Source organism: Muntiacus reevesi, chromosome 6 (genome assembly GCF_963930625.1).
Source record: "Muntiacus reevesi chromosome 6, mMunRee1.1, whole genome shotgun sequence".
Taxonomy (NCBI): Eukaryota; Metazoa; Chordata; class Mammalia; order Artiodactyla; family Cervidae; genus Muntiacus; species Muntiacus reevesi.
The window spans coordinates 42,523,088-42,547,365 of record NC_089254.1 but is presented as its reverse complement, the minus strand read 5'-3'; the positions used below and the strand labels follow the sequence as shown (position 1 = coordinate 42,547,365).

Genomic DNA, 24,278 nt, shown 5'->3' with positions numbered 1-24,278 from the left:
TATTAAGTGAGATTTTCATAGTAAGTTTTTAAAAATCAGCTGTATATTTGCTATTTATGAAAGACTTAAACTAGAATAACATAAGAAGTTGAAAATCAATGAAGAAAAGCTAATATACCAGATAAATGCAACAAAAGAAGCAAGGAGGCATATTAATATCAGGTATTCAAACCCTATAAGATAAAATTCAGATTTAAGCAATAAAAGGACTAAAAAGGAATATTTTATGCAATAATATATGAAGAGCACTTTGCACAGTGCATGACATAACAAGCAATCAAAAAAAAATTAAAAATTGGTTGCTGTTCCAACTGTCATTACTGTTGATAATAGGATATGACCAAAGTGGTATTCAGAAAGAAAAATTATACTCACAGAAACTAATAAGATATAAAAGAAACACAAACAAAATTAAATAGTCCAATGAAACTTAAATGAGATTCTCTAAGTAAACTAATGGGAGGTCATTTTAAGAAAGACAGTATTAGTTAAAATGATAATTGGATATATTTTGAAACCATGGAATTGCTAAAATAGATCAAAGTTAACTTGTTTCAAGCTGTTAAAAGACTTATTTGTTCAGGTTTGCTTTTGATGTGGGTTCTAACATTGCTTTCTATTTAAGCAAATTGTTTTTCTATTTTAAAACATAAACAGTAAATTTTCAAATAATCAAAAATAAGTTCATGTGATTAGGTATGCCAAAATTGTTCTGGAATTCCTTGTTTAATTTGCAGCACATTTTTACCTTCACTTTTGGCACTGCCATTCTTGAATTAATACCCTCTTCCCCCTCCAAACTAGCTGTCCACGTGAGCATCCAGAATACAGCAACGATCTTCCTCTTCGAGAAAGGACTGTCTTTACTGAAGTCACAGAAAAAAGAATGAAATCTGAATCTTAATTCCTCACAGCTTGGAACAACATTAGACCACGATAGGATTTTTCTGTAGCGGTGTTAGAAGAGGCTGCTGGCACTGAAATGCTCAGATGCCCACTTCTTCAGCATGTCTTTGTTCTCCATAGTCTTTCTTCAGTAGTTCACCTGCCCACATTGACCACAAGGCACTCCTGAATATCTAGGAGTTTATATGAAGGAGAAGCAGAATTCTGATACCTCAAGAAACATAGCTCAGGGTTATCTATTAATAGAACAAACACATCTAGGAGCATTAGAAAATGGAGAATTTAATTCCTCAGCCCCATAAATTATACTAAATAGTATAATTACTTAGTGATGTATTTTGAAGTATGACAACAAAGTAGTTACTAGTTTGGCATATATAAGAAAATATTATGTAACCCATTTTTAAAGAGTTAATAATAATCTGGGAGAAGTGTATATTATTAATGTAAGTGAAAAAAGGCAAAATTCAAAACCATCTGTATAATATTTTCATGACCATATTGAAATACACATATAAAATATTAGAAATACAGTAAAATGTTAATTGTTCTTGTCTTCCAGTTTTACAATAATGAGAATATGGCTACCATAATAGAAATAGATGAAATACCCAGAATTCCAAAACACTAGCAAGACATAGAAGGGATGCTGAGGGCAGAGAGAGCAGTCTCTCAACTGCTGAACTGAGTATTCCCAGTTCCCTCCAGCCTCCAGTCCTAACACTCCCATTCTGCTACCATCCACACCCTATTAAGACAATTGCTTTATAAATTTGTCCTGAAGAAATTCTTTCAAGAAATACACTTTAAAACATCTCATCAAAGATTACAGAAAAAAATTGAGCAGAGAAAATGTTTTCCTCAGGTCAGCCATAACTTAGTCTCTGCTTAGGTAGGAATTTATATAAAGAGACCAAAATTCAAAGTATTAGTTATATTTTTTAATGTCATTGCTTAGAAAAGTGGGTCATAACTGCAACTGTCTTTTAAGTTTCAAAATGTCTTTCAAGATGTCTTTCTTAAATTTCAGTGCTATTCACTGGAATAAAACCAAGAAAAAGTCAATATAAACTTAAAACAAATTTATATTGGCTTCCCCTTCTGGGGAGATAATCGCAAAGAATGTTACACATATCTTTGAAAACCTAAACTGCATATAGGCCAACAAGAACAATCTCCTTCCATGTCAGTTGATGTTTTTACTAAAAATTGGCCTTAAAGCTCTTTAAAACTCTTCAGAACAGTTTGAGCATCTCTTGCTATTTTCTACAAATTCTTCCCTCTATCCTGCCCAAAAGAATTATGTTACCTCTGGCTTAGGAGCCTTTTCACAAGATGCTTATAAAGCTCCAGAGGGATTTTATTTAAGCTTATAATTCAGGATAAGTGAATCAAGGACAGATTGACAGTTCGAGTTAACATTGTATTAAGTGGGTCTGCTTTTTTTTTTTTTTAAACAGGAACGTTCATTATTATTAAAGCAAAACCACTTGACCATTTAGATCACATAAGTAATAAATTTAAATGCCCAGATAGGGTTGTAGCCCAAATCTTGGACTATACAAAAGACCCACTGATAGAAAGTACAGTTTTCTTTCAACTAAGTATCTCCTTGCTTAAATTGATTGATTAAGCGATTACATTTTGCATGTTGTACTGCAACTTTGTGCAAGATTGCTGCTCTACTAATTGTAATATGAAAAAATACTCATTGTAATTTAGAAGTTCATTTGAATTGCCACTTTGACTTATTTTAAAACAAATATAGCAGTACCTTTTATGGGGCGGTGGGGGGGTTGGAAAAAAGGAAACTAACATTATTTGAAACTGTAATATGCCAGGCGATACATCTTTTTCTCTGAACATCTTCAGTCTAGGTCATATTTCTATTTTATTGGTGAGAAAGCTGAGTGTTTTCTACCATTCTGAAGCCAATACTCTTTACTAATGTTATTCTAACAAGAGTGTAAATAAAAATAATGCGTGTAATAAAAACCTAAGACAAAATTGAATTTGAGTGAAATATAGCAGAACCAATTGAAGAAAAGAATTTTTAAATGCATTGCATACAGGAAAGCCTTCAAAGAGAACTCATCCTTTACCTTCACCTAAGCTGTCATGCTGGAGGAAAAACCTATAAATGCAATGAAGGTGGAGAAGCCTTTAGTCAAAGTATACACCTTGCTAGACCTCACAGGACTTATGCTAGAGATAAGCCTCATGAATATAAATGAATGTGGAAGAATCTTTACCTATGGCACATTCCTTATTAAATATCAAAGAATTCATCCCAAATAGAGACCTTATGGATGTAATGAACTTATTCAATCTCAGAGAATTTCTAGTAGATAAAAAAATGTTATGAATCTGGTAAATGTAGGCTCTTATAGCCAGGCTCTATTCTATATCTTAGTTCAAGCCTCAAGTCATCAACTTTAGGTGGTTTAATATATTCTGGAAAATATAATAAAACAGATCTTCATAGTTCATGTGAAAAGTTCCATTACCTTTTAGAGGCTTTTGTGCCAATATTTGTAGGGGGAAAAAAAAGGTATTTAAAATATAAGACCTCTGTTTCCTATGTTCATATTCTTAGTATTTTCATCAATCTATGATGAAATAATTTAGCTTTTCATTCTGAATTCTAACACATATAAATTGAATGTTTTTCTTCCTTTTTCTGAAAGTGATTTTCCTTTTGCAAAAGAAAAAAAATGTGTAAAGTAAAAATTAAAAGTCTTCCAATGTGAATCCCACTCTTCACTGTTAAAATGTAGACATGTTTTCTGGTATATATTCATTCAGAAATTTTTCTATAACTATACAAAAATACTCTCTAGAGTCACATTTTCCTTACTAAACTTGATTTTTTAAAACTTAACAATATATTATGAATGTCTCTTCTAGTCAGTGAATACATATCATTATTTCAGAAAGGCACTGTACCAATTTATCTATCTGGACCTCTGTTGATAGTCAAAGAATATTGTGATAGATTTTTTGTATGCTTATTAAAGTATTTCTGAAAGAGAAATTTCTAAAAGAAGAAAAAAAAATTAGAGAATCAGATATATACATATACATATATATGTGTATATGTAATTTTCATTTTTATAATTACTGCCAGATTGCCCTTTGAAGAATATTCATCATTCTTTTTTGAGCTTATGAAAGAAGTATTTTTAATTTCAGCTTTATTGAGATACAGTTGACATATAAAGTTGTAAGATATTTGAAGTGTACATCATGTTGATTTGATATACATAAACATTGTAAAATCTAGTTAACTAACATATCTATCATCTCACTTTTTTTGGTTATAATATTTAAGTTTTACTCCTTCATATCATTCTTTATTTTAATTTTTATTGGGGTATTGCTGATTTACAATATTGTGTTAGTTACAGGTATACAGCTAAATGAATCAGTTATACTTTCGTATCATTCTTAAAACTATTAAAGTGTGAGCTGATTAAAATGTAATTATATTCTCAAAGCTTTCCAAAGCAGCTAATAGGGAGGATCACCGGCTTTCCAGTTAAAAAAAACTTCTTTAAATTATTTTTGCTTACAAAAAGAATTCTCTTTTTGATACAAAAAGTAGAAGGACATACACTAAAATATAAATTAAATATTATTTTGCCCTCCTACCTCTAAGGAACAAAGTTGCCTTAAGGCATTTTATTGATTATTAAATTTTTTTGCATATTCCAACTTTGCCCCATTCTATTATAAATAATAGATACCAATGTATTTATAATAAATAATGTAAGGAATGTTTTTTTAGAATTAGCCATCAAAGAATAAATATAAATTGCTATGTTGTAGAGAGTTCTTCCCTCTAGGCAGACATTCCTTCAAATGCAGCTCACAAAGAACCACATTTCTTTGGGGAAAACAATTTAAAATGTAGAGAAATAACACTCCTTTTCAGGGAAATTGCAGTACCATCCAAGATATTGCTAAAACTATAGAGCACTGTAAATACCCCTGCTGGACTCAAAGATTTGGTTATGTTCATGAACAAGATATGTAAATGAAAAATTCAGCATGTTAAATGAGACTATATAGCAAACAGGATATGTCTTTTAACTTATACTGTTTTTATAGTATAGTTTGGATTTTATATATTTCTTAATGAGAAAATTAAAGCAGATTGGGAGGAGTGTCACGTATAAGTGTATTGGAGGTTGCAATTTTAGATGTCTAAGGAGGGCTTCACTGAGTCAGTGACATCATCATAAATGTCTAAAGGAGATTAGGGAGTCAGCCATGCTGGTTGGGCAAGAATATTCTTTGCAGAAAGAACATCAGTACAAAATCTCTGAAATACTAGCATCTCTTGATTCAAATGGCATTTTCACGCCCATAAACATACACTGACAATCAAATTTGTCATAGTTCATAAAAAGTTACATTGTCACAGAAAACAAAAAAAAAAAGATTTGGTTATGTCATAATTTTACTTCATGTAATTATTATATTGAGAGAGTCAGAGACCATGACATTTTTGTAATTGGAAAAGACTACAACTTTGCAACCTGACCGAGAGGGATTCTGAAGTCCAGGCAGGTGTCTATCAGGTCCCTCAGTAGTTGATTCAGCTCTGGGACCCCCTCAAGGATACTTTGCCTCCAACTAAGCTCGAGCCAGTGTTTATACAAATTCATGAAAGAATGAGTTTGTGCCATAAGAAGCACCTACTGAATTTTTAATGAATGAAAGATTATTTAAAGCAGTGAGAATTTTACAAAGTGATTTTTCAGATTTCTCTCCACTTTTCTCTTCAAAGCTGACTAAATTTTCTTTTTCCTTTTATTGTAATATATATTTGTATATATCTTTGTATTTATTAATTTTATTGTATATGTATTTGTAATATATTTATTTTAAAGAAAATAACCTCACTTTTGTTATCTTCATATATATTGGGAGAAATGAAAATTAGAATAAAATTGAATATGTTTTAAAAAAGATTAAAAAGAAATAATACAGCCTAAATCATGTCTCATATAGCCCTCTCTGTGGTAGAAGTCATGAAAACTATTCATTTAGATTAAAGAGTTACTTAATTAAAACTAATAATTAAGAGAAAAAGACTGCTAATTTCATTTCTCACTTGAATAAAACCTTCTTTTAGTCTGTGACAATTCCATCTTTTCCAATTTAATCTTTCATTTTGAAAATACTCTAAAGCAGATGGATGCCTAAAAGGAGTCATCATATGCATCATTTATAACCTTAACTTGCTTTGTGGATCAGTAGACTGAGTGGCTTAATTGGGATAAATGGAGCAGGTAAAAGACCAATGAACCAGTGTGAAATTTTCTTGTATGAGTGGAGAGAGGTTCCTGGTATATACAGTAGTCTAGTACTATTAGGAGCTGCTTTTCCTTAAATGATTGATATAATCTGTTAAAATACAAAAAAAAAAAAAAAATTAGCATACTCTAAACATTTTGGTTTCAAACGGTTCAACATAATTGTCCTGGCACAGTACCCTTCTTAGAACTGCATCTACTAAAATAACAGTGAACTAAGAAACAGAATATCTGTCTCAATTTCAGAGCCAAACAGGTAGTTGGCCTTAGGTAAGCCACTTATGTCTGTGTGTCCCAGTTTCCTCTGTAGGCAAGTTAGTTGTGTGAAAGCAATGGCCAAATTAGACACAAGCAGAGATAAATACTAAGGAGATACAAGAGTTTTAAAATAGTAAATGTTTTTATTCATTTCTGCATATTTAAATCACATTACCTTTCTGAAAACTTGCTAGACTTTTGCCAGGTTGTTTGACTTTTTATTCTATAACTATTTTTAATGTGCAAAATACCATATAAGTATTTATAATGTTATGGTACTATCTTTTATGATTTCCTGTTTCCTTAGTTCAAATTTGATCCCCAATCTCAACTGTTTAAGTGCTTTGAGGATAAAGGCTATTATGTAGCAGATAAACTATACATGTCATGCATGCTAAGTTGCTTCAGTTGAGTCTGACTCTTTGTGTCCTTTGGACTGTATTCGCCAGGCTTCTCTGTCCCTGGGATTCTCCAGGAAAGAATACTGGAGTGGCTTGCCATGGCCTCCTTCAGGGGATCTTCCAAACCAGGGATCGAACCCATGACTCCTAAAGCTCCTGCCTTGCAGGCAGATTTCTTACCACAGAGCCACCAGGGAAGTCACACTATACATAGTATTGATGAAATTTTTCTCCACAGAAAAACTGTAATAGTGAAAGGAATGTGTTTAAAACTTTGTTTAGGAGCTTCCCTGGTGGCTCAGTAGTAAAGAATCAGCCTGCAATGCAGGAGACCTGGGCTTGATCCCTGGGTCAGGAAGATCCCCTGGAGAAGGAAATGGCAACCCACTCCAGTATTCTTACTTGGAAAATCCCATGGACAGAGGAGCCTGGTGGGCTACAGTCCATGGGGTTGCAAAGGGTCTGACATGACTGAGCGACTAACACTTTCACTTTCATTTTCATTACGTAAAACCTGTAGTGCCACATCCTTGTTGTTGCTGTTCAGCTGCTAAGTCATGTCTGACTCTTTGCGACCCCATGGACTGCAGCAAACCAGGCTTCTCTGTCCTCCACTATCTCCCAAAATGTCCTCAAATTGACATCTGCTGAGTTGGTGATGCTGTCTAACCATCTCATCCTCCACTGCCCCCTTCTCCTTTGCCTTCAATCTTTTCCAGCATCAGGGTCTTTCCAGTGAGTCTGCTCTTCACATCAGGTGGCCAAAGTATTGGAGCTTCAGCTTCAGCACCAGACCTTCCAATGAATATTCAGGGTTGATTTTCCTTAGGTTTGACTGGTTTGATCTCCTTGCTGTCCAAGGAACTCTCAAGAGTTCCAGCACCATGGTTCAGAAGCATCAATTCTTCAGTGCTAAGCTTTCTTTCCGGTCCAACTGAATGCGGAGTTCCAGAGAGTAGTAAGGAGAGATAAGACCTTCTTAAATGAACAATGCAAAGAGATAGAGGACAGTAATAGAAGGGGAAAGACTAGAGATATCTTCAAGAAAATTGGAGATACCACATCTTTATTTCAGAATTATTTATTACTAAGTAAATATTCCTCATTAAAAATAAAATGTTATACTCTATAAAGTTTTGACTTAATATTCTAACTGTTAGTGTTTGTCATTTTTTTAAAGGTGGGACATCGTGGGAGCTGTCATTGGTACAGAATGTGGAACAATAGAATCAGGTTTATCACTGGTCTTCTTCAAAGATGGAGAGAGGAAAATATGTACCCCTTACCTGGACACTACTGGTTACGGGAACCTGAGGTTTTACTTTGTTATGGGTAGGTACATTTTGAACAAATTTTATTGTTCGAAATAGGGCAAATTCTAGACCATCACCGACTCCTGAGGAAGTAAGGTTGTTTGTTGTCTACACTATAAAATAAAAATTCATGAACTATGAGTACTACTGGTTCGGCAAAATTGGTGCTCACATCTGCCTCACACCAGCCCTGCTGGAACCATTCTGAACAGAAGTTAGTCTTGGTCTTGCATGACTATACCTAAAGACAAAATGTCTTAAAACCTTCTTTCCACCTCTGCTGCAGTGGTCATAGCCGAAAAGACAATAAGAGAGAAGCTAAGAACAAAGTAACTCCTTTGTCCAAAACCTCTAGCCTCTCCAAAATACAGTCAACCAACTGAACCATTTGTTTTAAATGGATATCTCATCATTGCATAACTGTTTTGTTGTGGGAAGCTAAGAAACAAATTAATAATACTTTTTAATACTTTGATAATATTTTCTACTTTATAATATGGTGGTAAGTACAAAAAAAAAGTACTTATAAAGTGTTATTTTTCTTCAGATGTTTGCAGAGCAAATAAATAGTTAAAAATTTAGAAAAATACCCAAGGAGGAATTAGGGGTTGAAATGTGTGTCCTCTCAAATTTATCATTTTTGTCAGCAAGAGCCACAGCTACATACTCTTTCACTGGATGTCATTCCAAAAATGTGAGTAGGTGTCACATGCCTTCTTTGTTAAATGACTGGAAAAGCACAGGCCACACCTGGAAGTGAAACAGGAAATAAACATTGTCTACCTTTGACCTTACTAGCAAAGATGTTAATTCATCAGGACAAACAAGCCTCCCAAGTCTAGGCTTCTGCACTGGCTATTATTTCTCTCACATTCCTCACTTTCTACAGCTCAGAGTGGCAAAGCAAACTTCCAGTTGTATCATGTTGTCAAATACATTGCCTGTGTGATGCTACCTCATTTCCAATAATGATCCATTTGATTACAAAGATACTGTGGATACAAACCATAATAATGTAATCTTCCTGCCATAAAGATATCCTCACCTTGATTCTGAAATGAGTTGTATAAAGACCCAGACATCAGTTTTTTAATTTTTTAAAATTTTTAAAGAGAATAAATTTTAATTTTTTCTTTTTAGAAAGAAATTTTAGGAATTTAATAAATTAATTTCCTTTAAATAATTAGAATTCAAACTAGCTCTCAGTTTATTAAGACTGATTCCTGGGAAACCTTAAGAACCACTCCCCATCCAGCAAATTATAATAAACATTTAATATCCCAGTCTAATTTAAATATTTTCCCTTTTTCATATTTTCATTTTTTATATAATATTTTTGAATTCTTCATTTTTTCATAGTAAATAATGGTAAATCAACACAGTCCACTGCCTTTGTATAAGAGATTGTCATCTGTATATAATAGATCTAGTTATCTTTAATTCTTTCTAGGATAAAGCAAATTATTAATGAATTAATTAAAATTACATTGACTCTGAGGAAACATTCACTTAAATGGGCCCAAAGTACATTATCCCAAATAAAAGCTCTCCATTCAATTAAAAAATTTAATGAATTCCTATTGAATGTAGAACACTGAGCTAGCATACATGGAGACTACAGCTAGAGAAAATAATGCCACCTAAATCACAGAGGTGCTGATCAGTGAGTTGCAGAGTCCTAAAATAGTGTCTAATAAATAATTAAGACTCAATGTATTTTGGCTTTTATGTGTAAAAAAATTACTTTCAGTCCTTGCCCACAAGTAACATCTATCTTTGAAAGAGATTGCAGTTGGGCTGTAATGGAATGAAAATGTTACAGAAGTGCAAAGGAAGATCTAGATATTGCCACGGAGATGGGATTAGGGTAAAGCTTTGTGAAATAGATGGTATTTGAACTGGGCCTTGAACATTTAAGCTAAGCCAGCATTTTGAGCAAAAGCACAAATATAAAGGTACATGACGCATTTAGAGCTGGTTGATTTTCCCAGGATAGTTGAATGGAAAGACATAAACTGGAACTAGAATGCTGAACTGAAGCCAAAAAGTGACTGAGTTTAATATCATACTGAAGAATTTGGATTCTTTTACTCTAGGCAACATGGAGCTGTCAGGTAATTTCTGTCAGTTCTATAAAATATTCTCATCTTTGTTTTAAAAATGTAATTCTGGCATAGTGTGAAAGAAACACTGAAACAATCAGAAATTAGAAAATAGAATACCAAGTAGGATAGGGTTGCCAGATTTATTGGGGGGTCACTATGAACAAAGCTAGTGGAGGTGATGGAATTCCAGTTGAGCTATTTCAAATCCTGAAAGATGATGCTGTGAAGGTGCTGCACTCAATATGCCAGCAAATTTGGAAAACTCAGCAGTGGCCACAGGACTGGAAAAGGTCAGTTTTCATTTCAACCCCAAAGAAAGGCAATCCCAAAGAATGCTCAAACTACTGCACAATTGCACTCATCTCACACTCTAGTGAAGTTATGCTCAAAATTCTCCAAGCCAGGCTTCAGGAATACATGAACCGTGAAATTCCAGATGTTCAAGTTGGTTTTAGAAAAGGCAGAGGAACCAGACATCAAATTGCCAACATCCAATGGATCATTGAAAAACCAAGAGAGTTCCAGAAAAACATCTATTTCTGCTTTATTGACTATGCCAAGCCTTTGTGTGAATCACAATAAACTGTGGAAAATTCTGAAAGAGATGGGACTACCAGACCACCTGACCTGTCTCTTGAGAAAGCTGTATGCAGGTCAGGAAGCAACAGTAAGAACTGGACATGGAACAACAGACTGGTTCCAAATAGGAAAAGGAGTACATCAAGGCTGTATATTGTCACCCTGCTTATTTAACTTACATGCAGAGTGCATCATGAGAAACCCTGGGCTGGATGAAGCACAAGCTGGAATCAAGATTGCTGGGAGAAATATCAGTAACCTCAGATATGCAGATGACACCACCCTTATGGCAGAAGGTGAAGAACTAAAGGGCCTCTTGATGAAAGTTAAAGAGGAGAGTGAAGAAGTTGGCTTAAAGCTCAACATTCAGAAAACTAAGATCGCGGCATCTGGTCCCATCACTTCATGGCAAATAGATGGGGAAACAGTGGAAACAGTGGCTGACTTTATTTTTGGGGGCTCCAAAATCACTGCAGATGGTGATTGCAGCCATGAAATTAAAAGACACTTGCTCCTTGGAAGGAAAGTTATGACCAACCTAGACAGCATATTAAAAAGCAGAGACATTACTTTGTCAACAAAGGTCCGTCTAGTCAAGGCTGTGGTTTTTCCAGTGGTCATGTATGGATGTGAGAGTTGGACTATAAAGAAAGCTGAGCACTGAAGAATTGATGCTTTTGAATTGTGGTGTTGGAGAAGACTCTTGAGAGTCCCTTGGCCTGCAAGGAGATCCAACCAGTCCATCCTAAAGGAGATCAGTCCTGGGTGTTCATTGGAAGGACTGATGTTGAAGCTGAAACTCCAATACTTTGGCCACCTGATGTGAAGAGCTGACTCATTTGAAAAGACCCTGATGCTGGGAGAGATTGGGGGCAGGAGGAGAAGGGGACGACAGAGGGTGAGATGGCTGGGTGGCATCACCAACTCGATGGACATGGGTTTGGTGGACTCTGGGAGTTGGTGATGGACAGGGAGACCTGGCGTGCTGCGGTTCATGGGGTCACAAAGAGTCGGACACAACTGAGTGACTGAACTGAAAGTGAGACTGAGAGACTTATTTAAATTTGAATTTCAGATAAACAACAAGTAACTTTTTGTATAGGGATTGGTCATGCAAAGTATTTTAGCTGGCAGCCCTAAATTATGAAGGCTATTGCACTGATCCAAGCAACAAAGAAATTACATGATGGTGGCAATAATGTGAAGGAGGGACAGAGATAGAATAACTGGAGAAGAGCCAACTGAAGTTCATGCTCAGCTGACTGGGATTGGTGACAGCAGTCTCCGAGCGGACACAGGTATCTCTGTAGGATGACTGGAAGAATGGTGCCATTTCCCAAAATTGCTACTTTCAAAAATATTAATAATTATGATAAAGAGAAAATGTGGAGTAGAGGGTTTTATATCATTAGATATGTTGAGGTTGGGGGTTCTGGAAGGCCATATAAGCACAGAAATTCTACTCAGGGTCTAAATCAGATTTGAAAGTTGTCAGCATGCAGGTGATAACTGCAGCCACTAAAGTCACTGTGCTCTCCCAAGCAGAAGACAGAGTAGGACATGAAAACTCTGTAGGGAGAACCCTCATCTAGGTGTAGATAGAAGGACAAGGAGAGACAAAGTATACTGAGAAAAAGCATAAGGAAATGCAGGAGGAGGACATGATTCTGTGCTACAGGAGGAAGGGGAGAGAGTGGTTCGGGGGTGGGATGACTAGGAGGTGATCACAGTGGAGGAATGCCACAGAGACAAAAGGCAGCCAGGACGGGTGGAGAGCCCACCTGTGATTCCTCATGGTATGGTGCCTGGGGGAAGCCAAAGTATATAAAGTTAAGAGAAATGGAGATGGCTCACTGACAGAGAACTGCTCTTTCGAGAAGTTCATCAGTAAACACATGGAATGGGGTCTGATCTTGAGGAGAAGGTAGAATCCAGCAAAGGTGTGTTTAGGTTAGGATAGGGATAGGGTAGGATAGGATAGGAGAGGATGACAGCTGGATAGGTAGGATAAGACTGGATACTATGGAAAAAGACTTTAAAACTTTAGTGAAAGTGAAAGTGCTAGTCACTCAGTAATGTCTGACTCTTTGCAACCCCATATAGCTCACCAGGCTTCTCTGCCCATTGGATTCTCCCATTATTGGGAGAATTCTTATGAATGCTGCAATGGGTTGCCATTCCCTTTCCCAGGGGATCTTCCCCCAGGTTGTCCGCATCGCAGGTGGATTGTTTACCATCTGAACCGCTAGAAAAGAATGTGGGAACAGATTTAATATACGATAGACAGTTTATAAGTAACCCCTCACTAAGTATTGTGCCTTAGGAAAATCAGTGGCCGATTGTTAATTTAGAACAGATCACATTCCCTTCTTCTCAGACACTGCCTACGTGTCCTTCCTGGTTTCATCCTTTGGCTCATATCAGTCTGCTATGACCTCCATTTCTGGACAATTTGCTCAACTTTTTAAGTTTGGTTCACGGTCTGTTTCCTTTATTCACACATTCATTTATATAAGACAAATTCATTGAGGACTAGTATCCAGCACTGTTCTTAGAGCCAGAATGCAGTGATCATGACAAAAGTAATCTAATATACATCATTCATTTGGGGTTTTTTAATTTTATTTATTATTTCTTCAATAAATATTTACTAAGCATCTCCTATATATCCCACTCTCTTATTCTACACTTGTATTTCTTTTCTCTGAATTTTGGCTGCAGTTATGGCAACACAACATGCTTGATTGCTAATTATCATTCTTTCACGTATGTTATTAGTTACTTGCCAAATTACAGACTTTTTGAGGTCAGGGCTCAATTGAACCTTCAGGTCCAATATCCTGCACACAGTAAATAACAAAACCACTTTCTTAATGTAAAAAAAAAAAGAAAAGTCTTAAAAAGCTATTAATACTTAAAACAGGATTTAAAATATTTTAAAACTTAACTGTCCATCTAGTTTCTATTGAAATCTTCTGTACTTTAATTGCTGTACAAAATGCCTCTTGAGTCATACCTTTCCACAATACATCAAAGTGAATGAAGCTGAAGAAGAATCTGTATCTTTCTGAAGGAGCTGCTGTCACTGAAACTTCACAGAACTGATAAATTGCCCCCAGAGGGATCTTTCAGATAAAGTCTGTCATCATTTTAAAGTCTTGGCTCCTTTTGGACTTTCTTCTTCTGTCATTCTGGGCTGGATGAAACTCCCACGTGGGTTTCTATTCTCTCTGAAAGGCAGATGCAGTTCACGAACTGTTCTTGAGAGAGCAGAGAGGGTTTACAGGGAACAAATTAATGAAATTAGAGAGAACTGATGGTTCAGTTCCTGTGTCTCTAGATGTGGTGCTTTAAACCCATAATGCCTGTGACCTTTCACCTTTTTTGTTCTTTTTGGTAAGTCTTTTATATTGGCTCAACAACCAGTTTTTAAGAAGATAATTTAGTTTTCGTATAGCTCTTTCCCCCTACCTGCTGAGACTATCCTATAGAATGGCTTGGTTAACTGTTTTTACTATAACCTTGAAGTGTGCAATGATATGCAAAAACATAATATCAGATGTCAAAATCATGATCTTCTCTTTACAGGTTGTTGCCCTTGAACAATAAACATCTTTTAGAATGAGGTCTACATTATCACTATATCTGGCTTCTCTATTCTCAGTTCAGATTACTTAGCTCAGTAAATATTTGTTATATGGCAAGTTGCATACGTCTAACAGATATAACATGCCAAAATTAACAAATACAAATACTCAAGTTTCTTCTGTTATGTACTTTTTATACTGGTCCTTGGGATTTTCCAGGCAAGAATACTGGAGTGGGTTGTCATTTCCTTCTCCAGGGGATCTTCCCGACCCAGGGATTGAATCCAGGGCTCCCGCATTGCAGGCAGAGTTTTTGCCCTCTGAGCCACCAGGGAAGCCCCATACTTGCTTACATACACTTAAGTTACATATGTCTGACAGATGTAATGTGCCAGATTTAACAAATACCAACACCCAAGTTACTTCTGTTATCATGTTCTTTCTTATACGGGTCAGGTTCTAACTTTCTTACTTAACATCACGTTTCAGTAATTTCTATCCAAGATCAGATCCCAGTTATCCAGGTTGAATTTAACCCAGGCATTTGCAATAAATGACTATTTATTTATACAGATGATAAGTCTCATCCATTATTTACTGACTTTACTAGGTTAACTCTTAAAGGGTAATCTTATTCTGGAGTTTTTGAGTTTGCTTTTTGTGTCACTGTAGTGTATTAGGGACAGAAATTTCCTGTAGATAAAAATTAAGATTAATAGTGGTTGATTTAAGAACTGGAAGAGATTTGTCTCGGAAGATAATAATAATAAAATTAGAAATTAATATTATAAATTTTGGACCTTAGGGCTAGAATGTTTGCCAGGAAATCTGTGTTGCCACTTCTGCTATTTTGTTTAGTGTTGTTATGAAGGATAATGGTGAGTGGGGAGAAGTTTCTGGTTTGACAAGTAATCCTTTAAAATCTAGGTTAAGCAGACAGTTGATAGAAGCCGCAATAAAAAGGGTTATTGGCCCAATGATAGTGAAAGGAATAGAGGGTCAAAGTTTAAAACTTAATATCAACTCCTCGTTCTTCCACCAACTGGTTAAATGATCTTCAGTTTCAGGTATTGCATGATTAATAATCTTAACCACCTCTCAAAGTCTAACTTTATATCGTTTCCTATGACTGTGAATTAGTGTGATAGGGAATAAACTACTCTATATATCTTCAAACAATCAAATGAGGTACCAAAAGTAAAAATGTAAAATGAGTTACATTTAAAATACAAATACCTGCTGCTGCTGCTAAGTCACTTCAGTCATGTCCGACTCTGTGCGACCCCACAGACGGCAGCCCGCCAGGCTCCCCAGTCCCTGGGATTCTCCAGGCAAGAACACTGGAGCGGGTTGCCATTTCCTTCTCCTAATATATACTAAAATATTAAAGGTACTACATGTAACCATTTAAGTAACACTACTTCAGTAATCCTTGATTCAGGGACTCACCACACTTTTTTTAAAATCATAATCAATAGTTTCTGAACTTTGACCACAATGACCTCAAATATAAGAAAGTAACGGTTTATTAAAAAGCAGAGCACATTTATTTAATGACAGTTAAAATATGGACCTGTAGTCACAGTTTGTTGTAGACTGTTATTTGGGTAATCTCTTTACCCAAATAATGGTAAATAGTTACTTTGGTTAATAGTTTGGTAAATAGTTACTTTGGCCCTCAAAAATGTCAAGTCTTTGATCTTTAGCATGGCCTATTTGAACTGTCTACATAAATTATTTCTTTGGATCTGGTTACTTTGTTTAGGGTCATTCTTAAGTGACATCTGGGTTTTAGAATTATTTTTTATTCTAATATTTAACACTATATTTGATATTCTCATGGGTGCAAATTGGTACTAACACTTAAAATTTTGTGTGCAGGAGGGATTTGTGATCCTGGAGACTCTCATGAAAATGATGTTGCCCTGTATGCCAAAACTGAAGGAAGAAAAGAACACATTACATTGGATACTCTTTCCTATTCCTCATACAAGGTATACATGCCAATCTGTGTGTCAGCTGGCCCCACCCCAGTCCAAATCAAAACCATGAAGACTCTGCTAAATGCAGAAGATAAATCTCTCTTCTGGTAGTCCAGGAAGTTGCCACATTTCTTTAAAAGTGACGTGGACATTATTTTAGCATTCACTTTTTTCCTAATATAAACAAAAAGGTGAGATTTTATCAGGAAGATTGAATTACAGCCCATCAGAGACAATAAGGTGGAACCCAGTGAGCTAACAGTTATTCTTGTCCCTAAGAAAACTCTTAACAGTGACCCTACCTGTGTAGCCTCACAGACTTGCTATCAGGCATAGTGAGTATTAATCCAGCATTTGCAGTTTCCTAGGCAAAAGACATGGTAGAAGTATTTACCAAATAGCTTCAGTCGTGTCCGACTCCATGTGACCCTATGGACTGCAGCCTGCCAGGCTCCTCTGTCCTTGGGGATTCTCCAGGCAATAATACTGGAGTGGGTTGCCATGCCCTCCTCCAGGGGATCTTCCTGACCCAGAGATCAAACCCCCGTCTCTTATGCATTGGCAGGCAGGTTCTTTACCACTAGTACCACCTGGGAAGACCCAGTAGAAGTATAGATTGTTACTACCTTTGCTTTTTTCTCTTTGCTAATTTGAGCCAGAGAGCCAGTACTTTGAAAAACTTAAACAAAGCCAGCATCTAGCAACTCATAGTTTAAGTCAGAAGACAGAAGATAAACATCAAGGCTAGATGGGTAACAACCAAAGAAAGTATCCAACATACCCTACATGCTAGGGTCACCCAAATTATACCATTTGGAATTTTATTAATGGGTTATTTTTCCAGCTATAACTAGGTAGGGTCATACTTGCACTGGTCAGCTGCATGCCTCAGACCAAATCAATTATGTAAGTTATCGTGGATTAACTCATTGGCTATGGATGTTTCTGCTTAGAGTCCTATTTTTGGAATACCTGGTTTGGCAAAGAATTTATATTACTTGAATACACTTTAAAAGAAGATTGATTAATGTCAAGTTGCCTTTGTCTAGTGCAAAGATAGATAAAATGGATACATAAGCTTTGATAACTTTAAAGACCTTAAGCCAATTTATCTTCAGGTAGAGAGAGTCTGACCAGTCACAAACAGAGTTTCAGCTGTCTGCAAAGGAGGAATTCTGAGTGATTAAAATGAGTGTCCCCTAAGGACAACATCTTTGATGTGAAATAACAAATGGAATAAGCAAAATATTGCTTGGTGCTTAATAAATGGCAGTTGTATACATAATAATTGTAAATTGAATCTTAGAGAATTCGCACTGATTCCCACAAGGAAGATTATGAGTGATTTTGGTTTCCTTTGTTTTGAAGGTTCCATCTTTGGTTTCTGTAGTCATCAATCCTGATCTTCAGACTCCTGCTACCAAATTTTGTCTCAGGCAAAAGAACCATCAAGGGCATAACAGGAATGTCTGGGCCGTAGATTTTTTCCACGTCTTACCTGTTCTCCCTTCTACAATGTCTCACATGATACAGTTTTCTATTAATCTGGGATGTGGAACACAGCAGCCTGGGAACAGGTAGGAAGCCACATTCTGTGTGTGTGGACAAATTAACAATGAACACGTGAACTTGGCTATTCAATCAGAGCAACTTCTTAGTAAGTTGTCACCTGAACTTTTAATAAAGTATCTATTAGTAAAATACAAACTTCCCCCCAAGGGAAAAAGAAAATTTCTTTAAGTAATATGTATGATTAGATAGATTTTAAGTAGAAATGACTTTATTCTAAGAAGTTGATCTTAGGTGTCAACGGTGTTTGGATTAGCTCTGGTAGTCACCCATTCCAACAGTTTGCTGAGAGAGAAGATAAAACAAATAACTGAAGAAAAAGTTTGACCCCATGTAGTTTATGACCCCCTAATAATAGACACAGAAATCAACTAGCACTTCAAGAGCGATGAATTCTCAGTTTTATTTGCTGAAGTGTTGCTCTTATCCTTCCTAAGGATTTTGTCAGTCTCAGGTTCACAGGATGAAGTAGCAGTGTGAGACATGGTAATTGCCTTGCCATCTATCAAATTCAGGAGCACAATCTCAAGTTACCATTTGCTGTCTTTAAAACATCGTTCATTTCTATTAGCAGTAATTTAACTGCTTGCACTTTGAAGGCTGGCCAGACTTCAGTGGAGGGGAAAACAATCACTTTGGAAACAGCATCTTAAATTTTTTTACACTAGTTCTACAGATGTTTAATATACTTCTCCAGAGATGAGTCATTTAATTTCATCTGTTATCTTTGCCCCGTTTTGTTATTCTTATTCTGGTGTGATCAGTATCAGCTTAGAGTTTTCTACCAACCATGGGCGTTCCTGGTCTCTACTCCACACTGAATGTTTGCCTGAGATCTGTGCCGGACCCCACCTCCCTCACAGCACGATCTACTCCTCTGAAAACTACAGTGGGTGAGTGAACTCTAACATAGCAAGAGATTTGAATCCATGTTGCGGACTCAAAATCAGTAACTAAGCCTGAGATTAGTGTTTTTGGCATACTAGATAAGAAAGCTGCCTTCTCCTTCTCATCTGATTTAGGAGTGATCTCATTTTTTTTTAAAGTAACTTTTGTAAATCTGATGCATGATCACAATTTGTAGAGAGTCATTCATTCTTTAGGTATTAAGCTTTTATATTTTGGATTGCATAAATTTAAACTCTATATAGTGACCTCTGGTTATTGCCAAAAAGACTTACTGCCAAAATAGTTACCAATGAAAAGATGCAGCATAGACTGGAAGAAAGTTAAGCTTTGGAATTGAATCTGGGCTCAAATCCTGGTTCTGCCGTCTACTTGTATAATGATATTTACTCTCTCAAACTTTCCACCTCTTTCCATGTAAATTGAAGACAAAGATATACCCCTTTAAGGACCATTAGGAGGATTAAAGATGACTGTATAAAATACTTGCCTCTTTACAGAATAATCACTAGATAAATAATAAAAATGTTTCCAAGAATGCAAGATTAAGTTAAAAATTATTTTCCTTCCTAGCCTGTGTTTAAATATGCACAGAACTAGAGAATAGCAAAAAATAAGAAGTAATCAGTGCTAATCAGCACCCTAGCTCATCACAGTTTATCATAGAATAATATCTAAGGTCTGAGTATTGATGTAAAATTTTCTTTTAAAAAGTCTGAAAAAAATCAATGGCTATAAGGTACTCTAGTTACGTATTTGTTTTAAAATTATAAACAGACTCCACAGGTGAATTTAAAGAGTTTATTACCAGCCATCTCAAGCATAGAGAGACTAGAACATCAAAAGCATATAAAATAGATTCAAAAGGTGTGAACTGCATATGAAGCTGTTTTGTGCTAACTTTCTTGCAGGTGGAACCGAATAACAATTCCCCTTCCTAATGCAGCACTAACCCGGGACACCCGAATTCGCTGGAGACAAACGGGACCAATCCTTGGAAATATGTGGGCAATTGATAATGGTTAGTTTTTGCCTGTCATAATCACATGCCATGGAAGTAGACTCTTCCTGTGCTTTTGTTCGTCTGCACAGGCTTAATCACATTTCTAAGTCATGGCCTTGCAATTTGTTAAACGCCCTTTCTTCCCTTTCTCCCTTGCATTCCCTTAGAAGCCCAGGGATGCACAATCAGAAACATAAAGACAGTGGAGTCAGCAATATTAGATGCTAGTACGCTTCAGCGTACATTCTTTTAAAGTGCATAAAGCTCTGAAACTCAGATTCGCAGTTGATGACAGGGGATATCCTAACATTTCTCTTGAATGTTTTATACAAAATTAATGTAAATGCTACACTGCATGTATTAAAATAACTCATTCTTCTCTTAATAACTACCGTGACATCTGGATGATTCTTTTTTAGATGCAGATGCCACAAATCAGGAAACATCATCTCTAAAATGAAACTTCTGTGTGGAACTTTTACCTCCTTTTCAGAAAATAGCATAAAGGGAAAATTTAGAAATACATAAAATACCCTGTTATCTTTAATTTTTAAATGAATTGTTGATAAATTGTTGCATAACATTAAAACCAGTGTCACTCATGTTGAGTACTCATGAGAGAAGATATTTAATCTGTTGGAGTCCATGACTGTAAATTTCCTATATTTTCTTATTAATAGCCAACTCACTTAGCAATTCTTACTTCAGGCAGATTTAGAGATTTCCTGTTTTAAAGAGTATATAAATTTGAATGAATGGCTTATACTACAAGAAGTAAAAGGGAGGGAAGAAATGACAAAATATCAATACTTAAGTTAGTTTAGGATAGCCACTGACTTATGTTAACTTTGTAAAGTGGGAAAACCCTTCACTATTGTGAAATGCTAAATTTCTGTCTCTTAACATTTTTGTTTTTCTGAATAATTTAAAAATTAGTGCACAATTAATTCAAGAAGTTTCAATTCTTGAAACTCAGGAATGACTTCAGGCAAAATAATTTGCTGTTTGTTGTTGTTTAGTCACTGAGTTGTGTCCAACTCTTTGTGACCTCATGAATTATAGCGCACGAGGTTTCCCTGCCCTTCACTGTCTCCTGGAGTTTGCTTAGACTTATGTCCATTGAGTCAGTAATGCAGTCTAATCAACTCAGTAAATTTTTTAAACAATCTGTATTAAAAGAAGATCAATAAAAGACCCAGATTTCAAAGACCATATGAGCCACATGGGTACAAACATATAGAGATAAACACACTGTATTTGCAAAACTGTCTGAAGATGCATTTATTAAAATGGAATTTCTCCCCTGGCAGAGTATTTTCCATAGAACTTGAATTACCTGTTGATTAGCTCTAGGGAATGAGTATATGCCTCTGGATTGTAGGCTATGGATGGCATTTTCCTGCTGTCATACATTTCAGTGGTCCTAGAATGAGCTTAGATTACTTTAGATTATCAAAAAATTAAAGTGCAAAATGAAGAACATATAAGCCTATGAAAAGAATATTTAAGTTTCCTTAAGATGTACAGTATGAGTTTAAGTCAGGAAGTGTTTGCTTCAGGTTGTGAATTCCCAACATCATGCTTTGAGTAGAATGAGAAAAGATAAAAATACACGGAATAGGCATGTTTAGCAGCGTCTGTCAAATGCAGAACTAGCCACAGAATCTCTTAAATTCTGATATTATTTTATATGTGAGGCTTTTGCAGAAGCAGACCCTGGTTTCTGGTTTCTTCAGAAGGCAAGAGGAATACACACACATCTTCTCAAGGGAAATTTGTGTCTACTTGCCAAAGAATACCCCCCAAATCTCTCCCATTTCAGTATGGAATTTCAGAATTACATCAAAGAAAACAAATAGAAAAAAAACAGATCAATATTGAAAATTCTTAGTAAAATGAAAGATCCTAGAGCAAAGTATGTTTGTCAGCACTTTTAAATTTGTTTAGCTTGATTACATTAGTGAAAATAGTGAAGAAAATGCATTTATCTTTTCCACACTCTTAGAAAAACAGAGCCTTTAAATTTATTCTACTGTGAGTCCTGATGATTTCATAATTAGCAGGGAAAGATGACAACAAAATTCTTAGAAAGGAAAATGATAATGAATAGTAACTTTGCTTATGCCTGAAATCGAATACATGAGAGCTCAATAACCATTGGATCTCTGATTCCACATTGGTTTTGTTCCACTTTTACACTATTTGGTGTGATACTGATTGTACTGATTATCAAAAGGCTTAATAGCTTTAAATGTATTTGAGTCTGAGTATCTCATTACCTACCATTCAACAATCAGGGCCCCATTTCTCAGCATTTCCACAGTTAGAATTTAGGTTTGTAATATCATTATCAGTCAAACACACCATTTTTAAAAAACTCTACAAGTATAGAGAAGACTTTATGCTCAACCACAGATTTTAAGTCTCCACTTGAGGAAGGATAGATTAATATTTAGAAGTACATGTAACAGTCATCTGCCATGATATAGATTCTCTTCAGATGAAAATGAAATGATAGTTTTTTAATTAAATTATAATCTGTCCACTTTGTGATATATCAAATTGTACCTTGGTAAATTCTTAATTTCCACCCAAAGAATATAAACTTGGTAGAAAGTTCAAGACAGAAGCACTAATATTCTGCCTGAAACCATTTTAGATGAAGAGACTGCATTAAGAACCCAAATTATTATGTTCCTACTTTCTTTGCTATGACAGATTAAAATCTTGAAAGGATTATTTAAGTTAAAACCATTCTGGCAGATTTTTAGCTAAACGCCTAGCTTGTCACACAGCACTCTATGTCAACTGGATTCCTGTGCAACATACATGCAAGAAGGAGATTTCATGGCTATTGCTTCCCACAATTGTTTCACATGCTGGTGGTGGTCTTGGCCTTTCCTGTGATTTTGCCATCTTTCACATGCTCTTTTTTGCCCTGCAGTTTATATTGGTCCATCGTGTCTCAAATTCTGTTCTGGCAGAGGACAGTGCACTCGACATGGTTGCAAGTAAGCATTTTAAAGTAATATTTATACTTCTCTTTTTTGATGTGCTTTATATACTGAAACCACAGGTGATATTAATTTGTTTTAGTTTCCTTTTTAGGCTTTTGAGGTTTTTCAAGACTAAAAGTAGCATGCTCCAAACGGATTTTTCAGCATAATAGATTATTGAGTGTATTTTGTAAGTGGAAGTTGCTTAATAAACAATTTTTCTATTAGGCTAAATTGTGAACAAATGTAGCATACTTCATGTAAATTTGTTAACAAATTTGAATTCTTTGTATCTTGATGGCTGCCTTGTATGTCTTTAGTTTCTTCAATATGATATTTCTCCATAAATTTGTTCTAGTGTTCATGAATTATATTTGAATTCCTGGCATGCTTTGTAAATGAATTATAAAAAGTAACAATGATCCATAAACCTGATGGGAAAGGAAACTGGAGCAGGCCAAATTAACAGATTTGATAAGAAAATCCATCGTCTTTAAGTGTTATTTCAAATCTTCCTTGCTTTTGAGAATCTTTTACGTCTTCAAAATGATATATAAAGAATTTCACATAATAATGATATTGAATATGAAGTATGAAATTACACATAAACAGTGTAATACCTTACCCCACCAGACCATTCTGTTATATTCATAGCAAAATAATAGTCATATTTATTATATCATTCCTCTATAATATTTAATTATAAAATATCCTGAGAATCCCTGAAACCACAGTCTTTGTTATACAGATACATTTTCAACAATGGATCATCTAATCTGTCTCTTCTTGTCCTCCAAATTAAAAAGTCACTAATTAATTGCTTAATGGAAAAATCATAAAAGGGTTTTGAACCTGATCATTTGTAAATTATCTTTATAAGGCAAAATACTGGTCACCACTGAGATTAGAGTGTCAAGTTAGCTTTTTTTTTATTTGAAGTATACTTGCTTTACAATATTGTGTTAGTGTCAGGTGTATAGCATAATGATTCATTACTTTTGCAGATTAGATTGGTGCAAACATAATTGCGATTTTAGACAGTGAATTTTAAATCATTATAACTAGGCTCAAACACATCTTTATTATTCAAAACAGAAACAATTACAGTCAGCACATTTTTGCCATTGAGAAATAAATTTGTTTATTCCTTTAGCATAAAGATCTATGCTTCAGGATTCTACAAAGTCTTGGAGAGCTTTTTCTGCCTCCTACTGGTTGTGGAAGCATTTTCCCTGCAAAAAGTTGTCAAGATGCTTGAAGAAGTAGTAGTCAGTTGGCGAGAGGTCAGGTGAATATGCCAGATGAGGCAAAACTCCCTAGCCCAATTCATTCAACTTTTGAAGTGTTCGTTG

General features: G+C 35.4%; 1 protein-coding gene across 1 annotated transcript in view; it reads left to right on the top strand.

Moving 5' to 3' along the window:
- RELN (reelin) overlaps positions 1-24,278 on the top strand; it is a 530,384-nt gene that overhangs the window by 321,689 nt on the left and 184,417 nt on the right. Inside the window, exons 12-17 of the mRNA XM_065939296.1 lie at positions 8,067-8,218; positions 16,352-16,464; positions 17,821-18,029; positions 18,786-18,914; positions 19,839-19,948; positions 22,875-22,941. Of these exons, the coding sequence (XP_065795368.1) occupies positions 8,067-8,218; positions 16,352-16,464; positions 17,821-18,029; positions 18,786-18,914; positions 19,839-19,948; positions 22,875-22,941 (780 nt within the window). The remainder of the gene's footprint in view (positions 1-8,066; positions 8,219-16,351; positions 16,465-17,820; positions 18,030-18,785; positions 18,915-19,838; positions 19,949-22,874; positions 22,942-24,278) is intronic.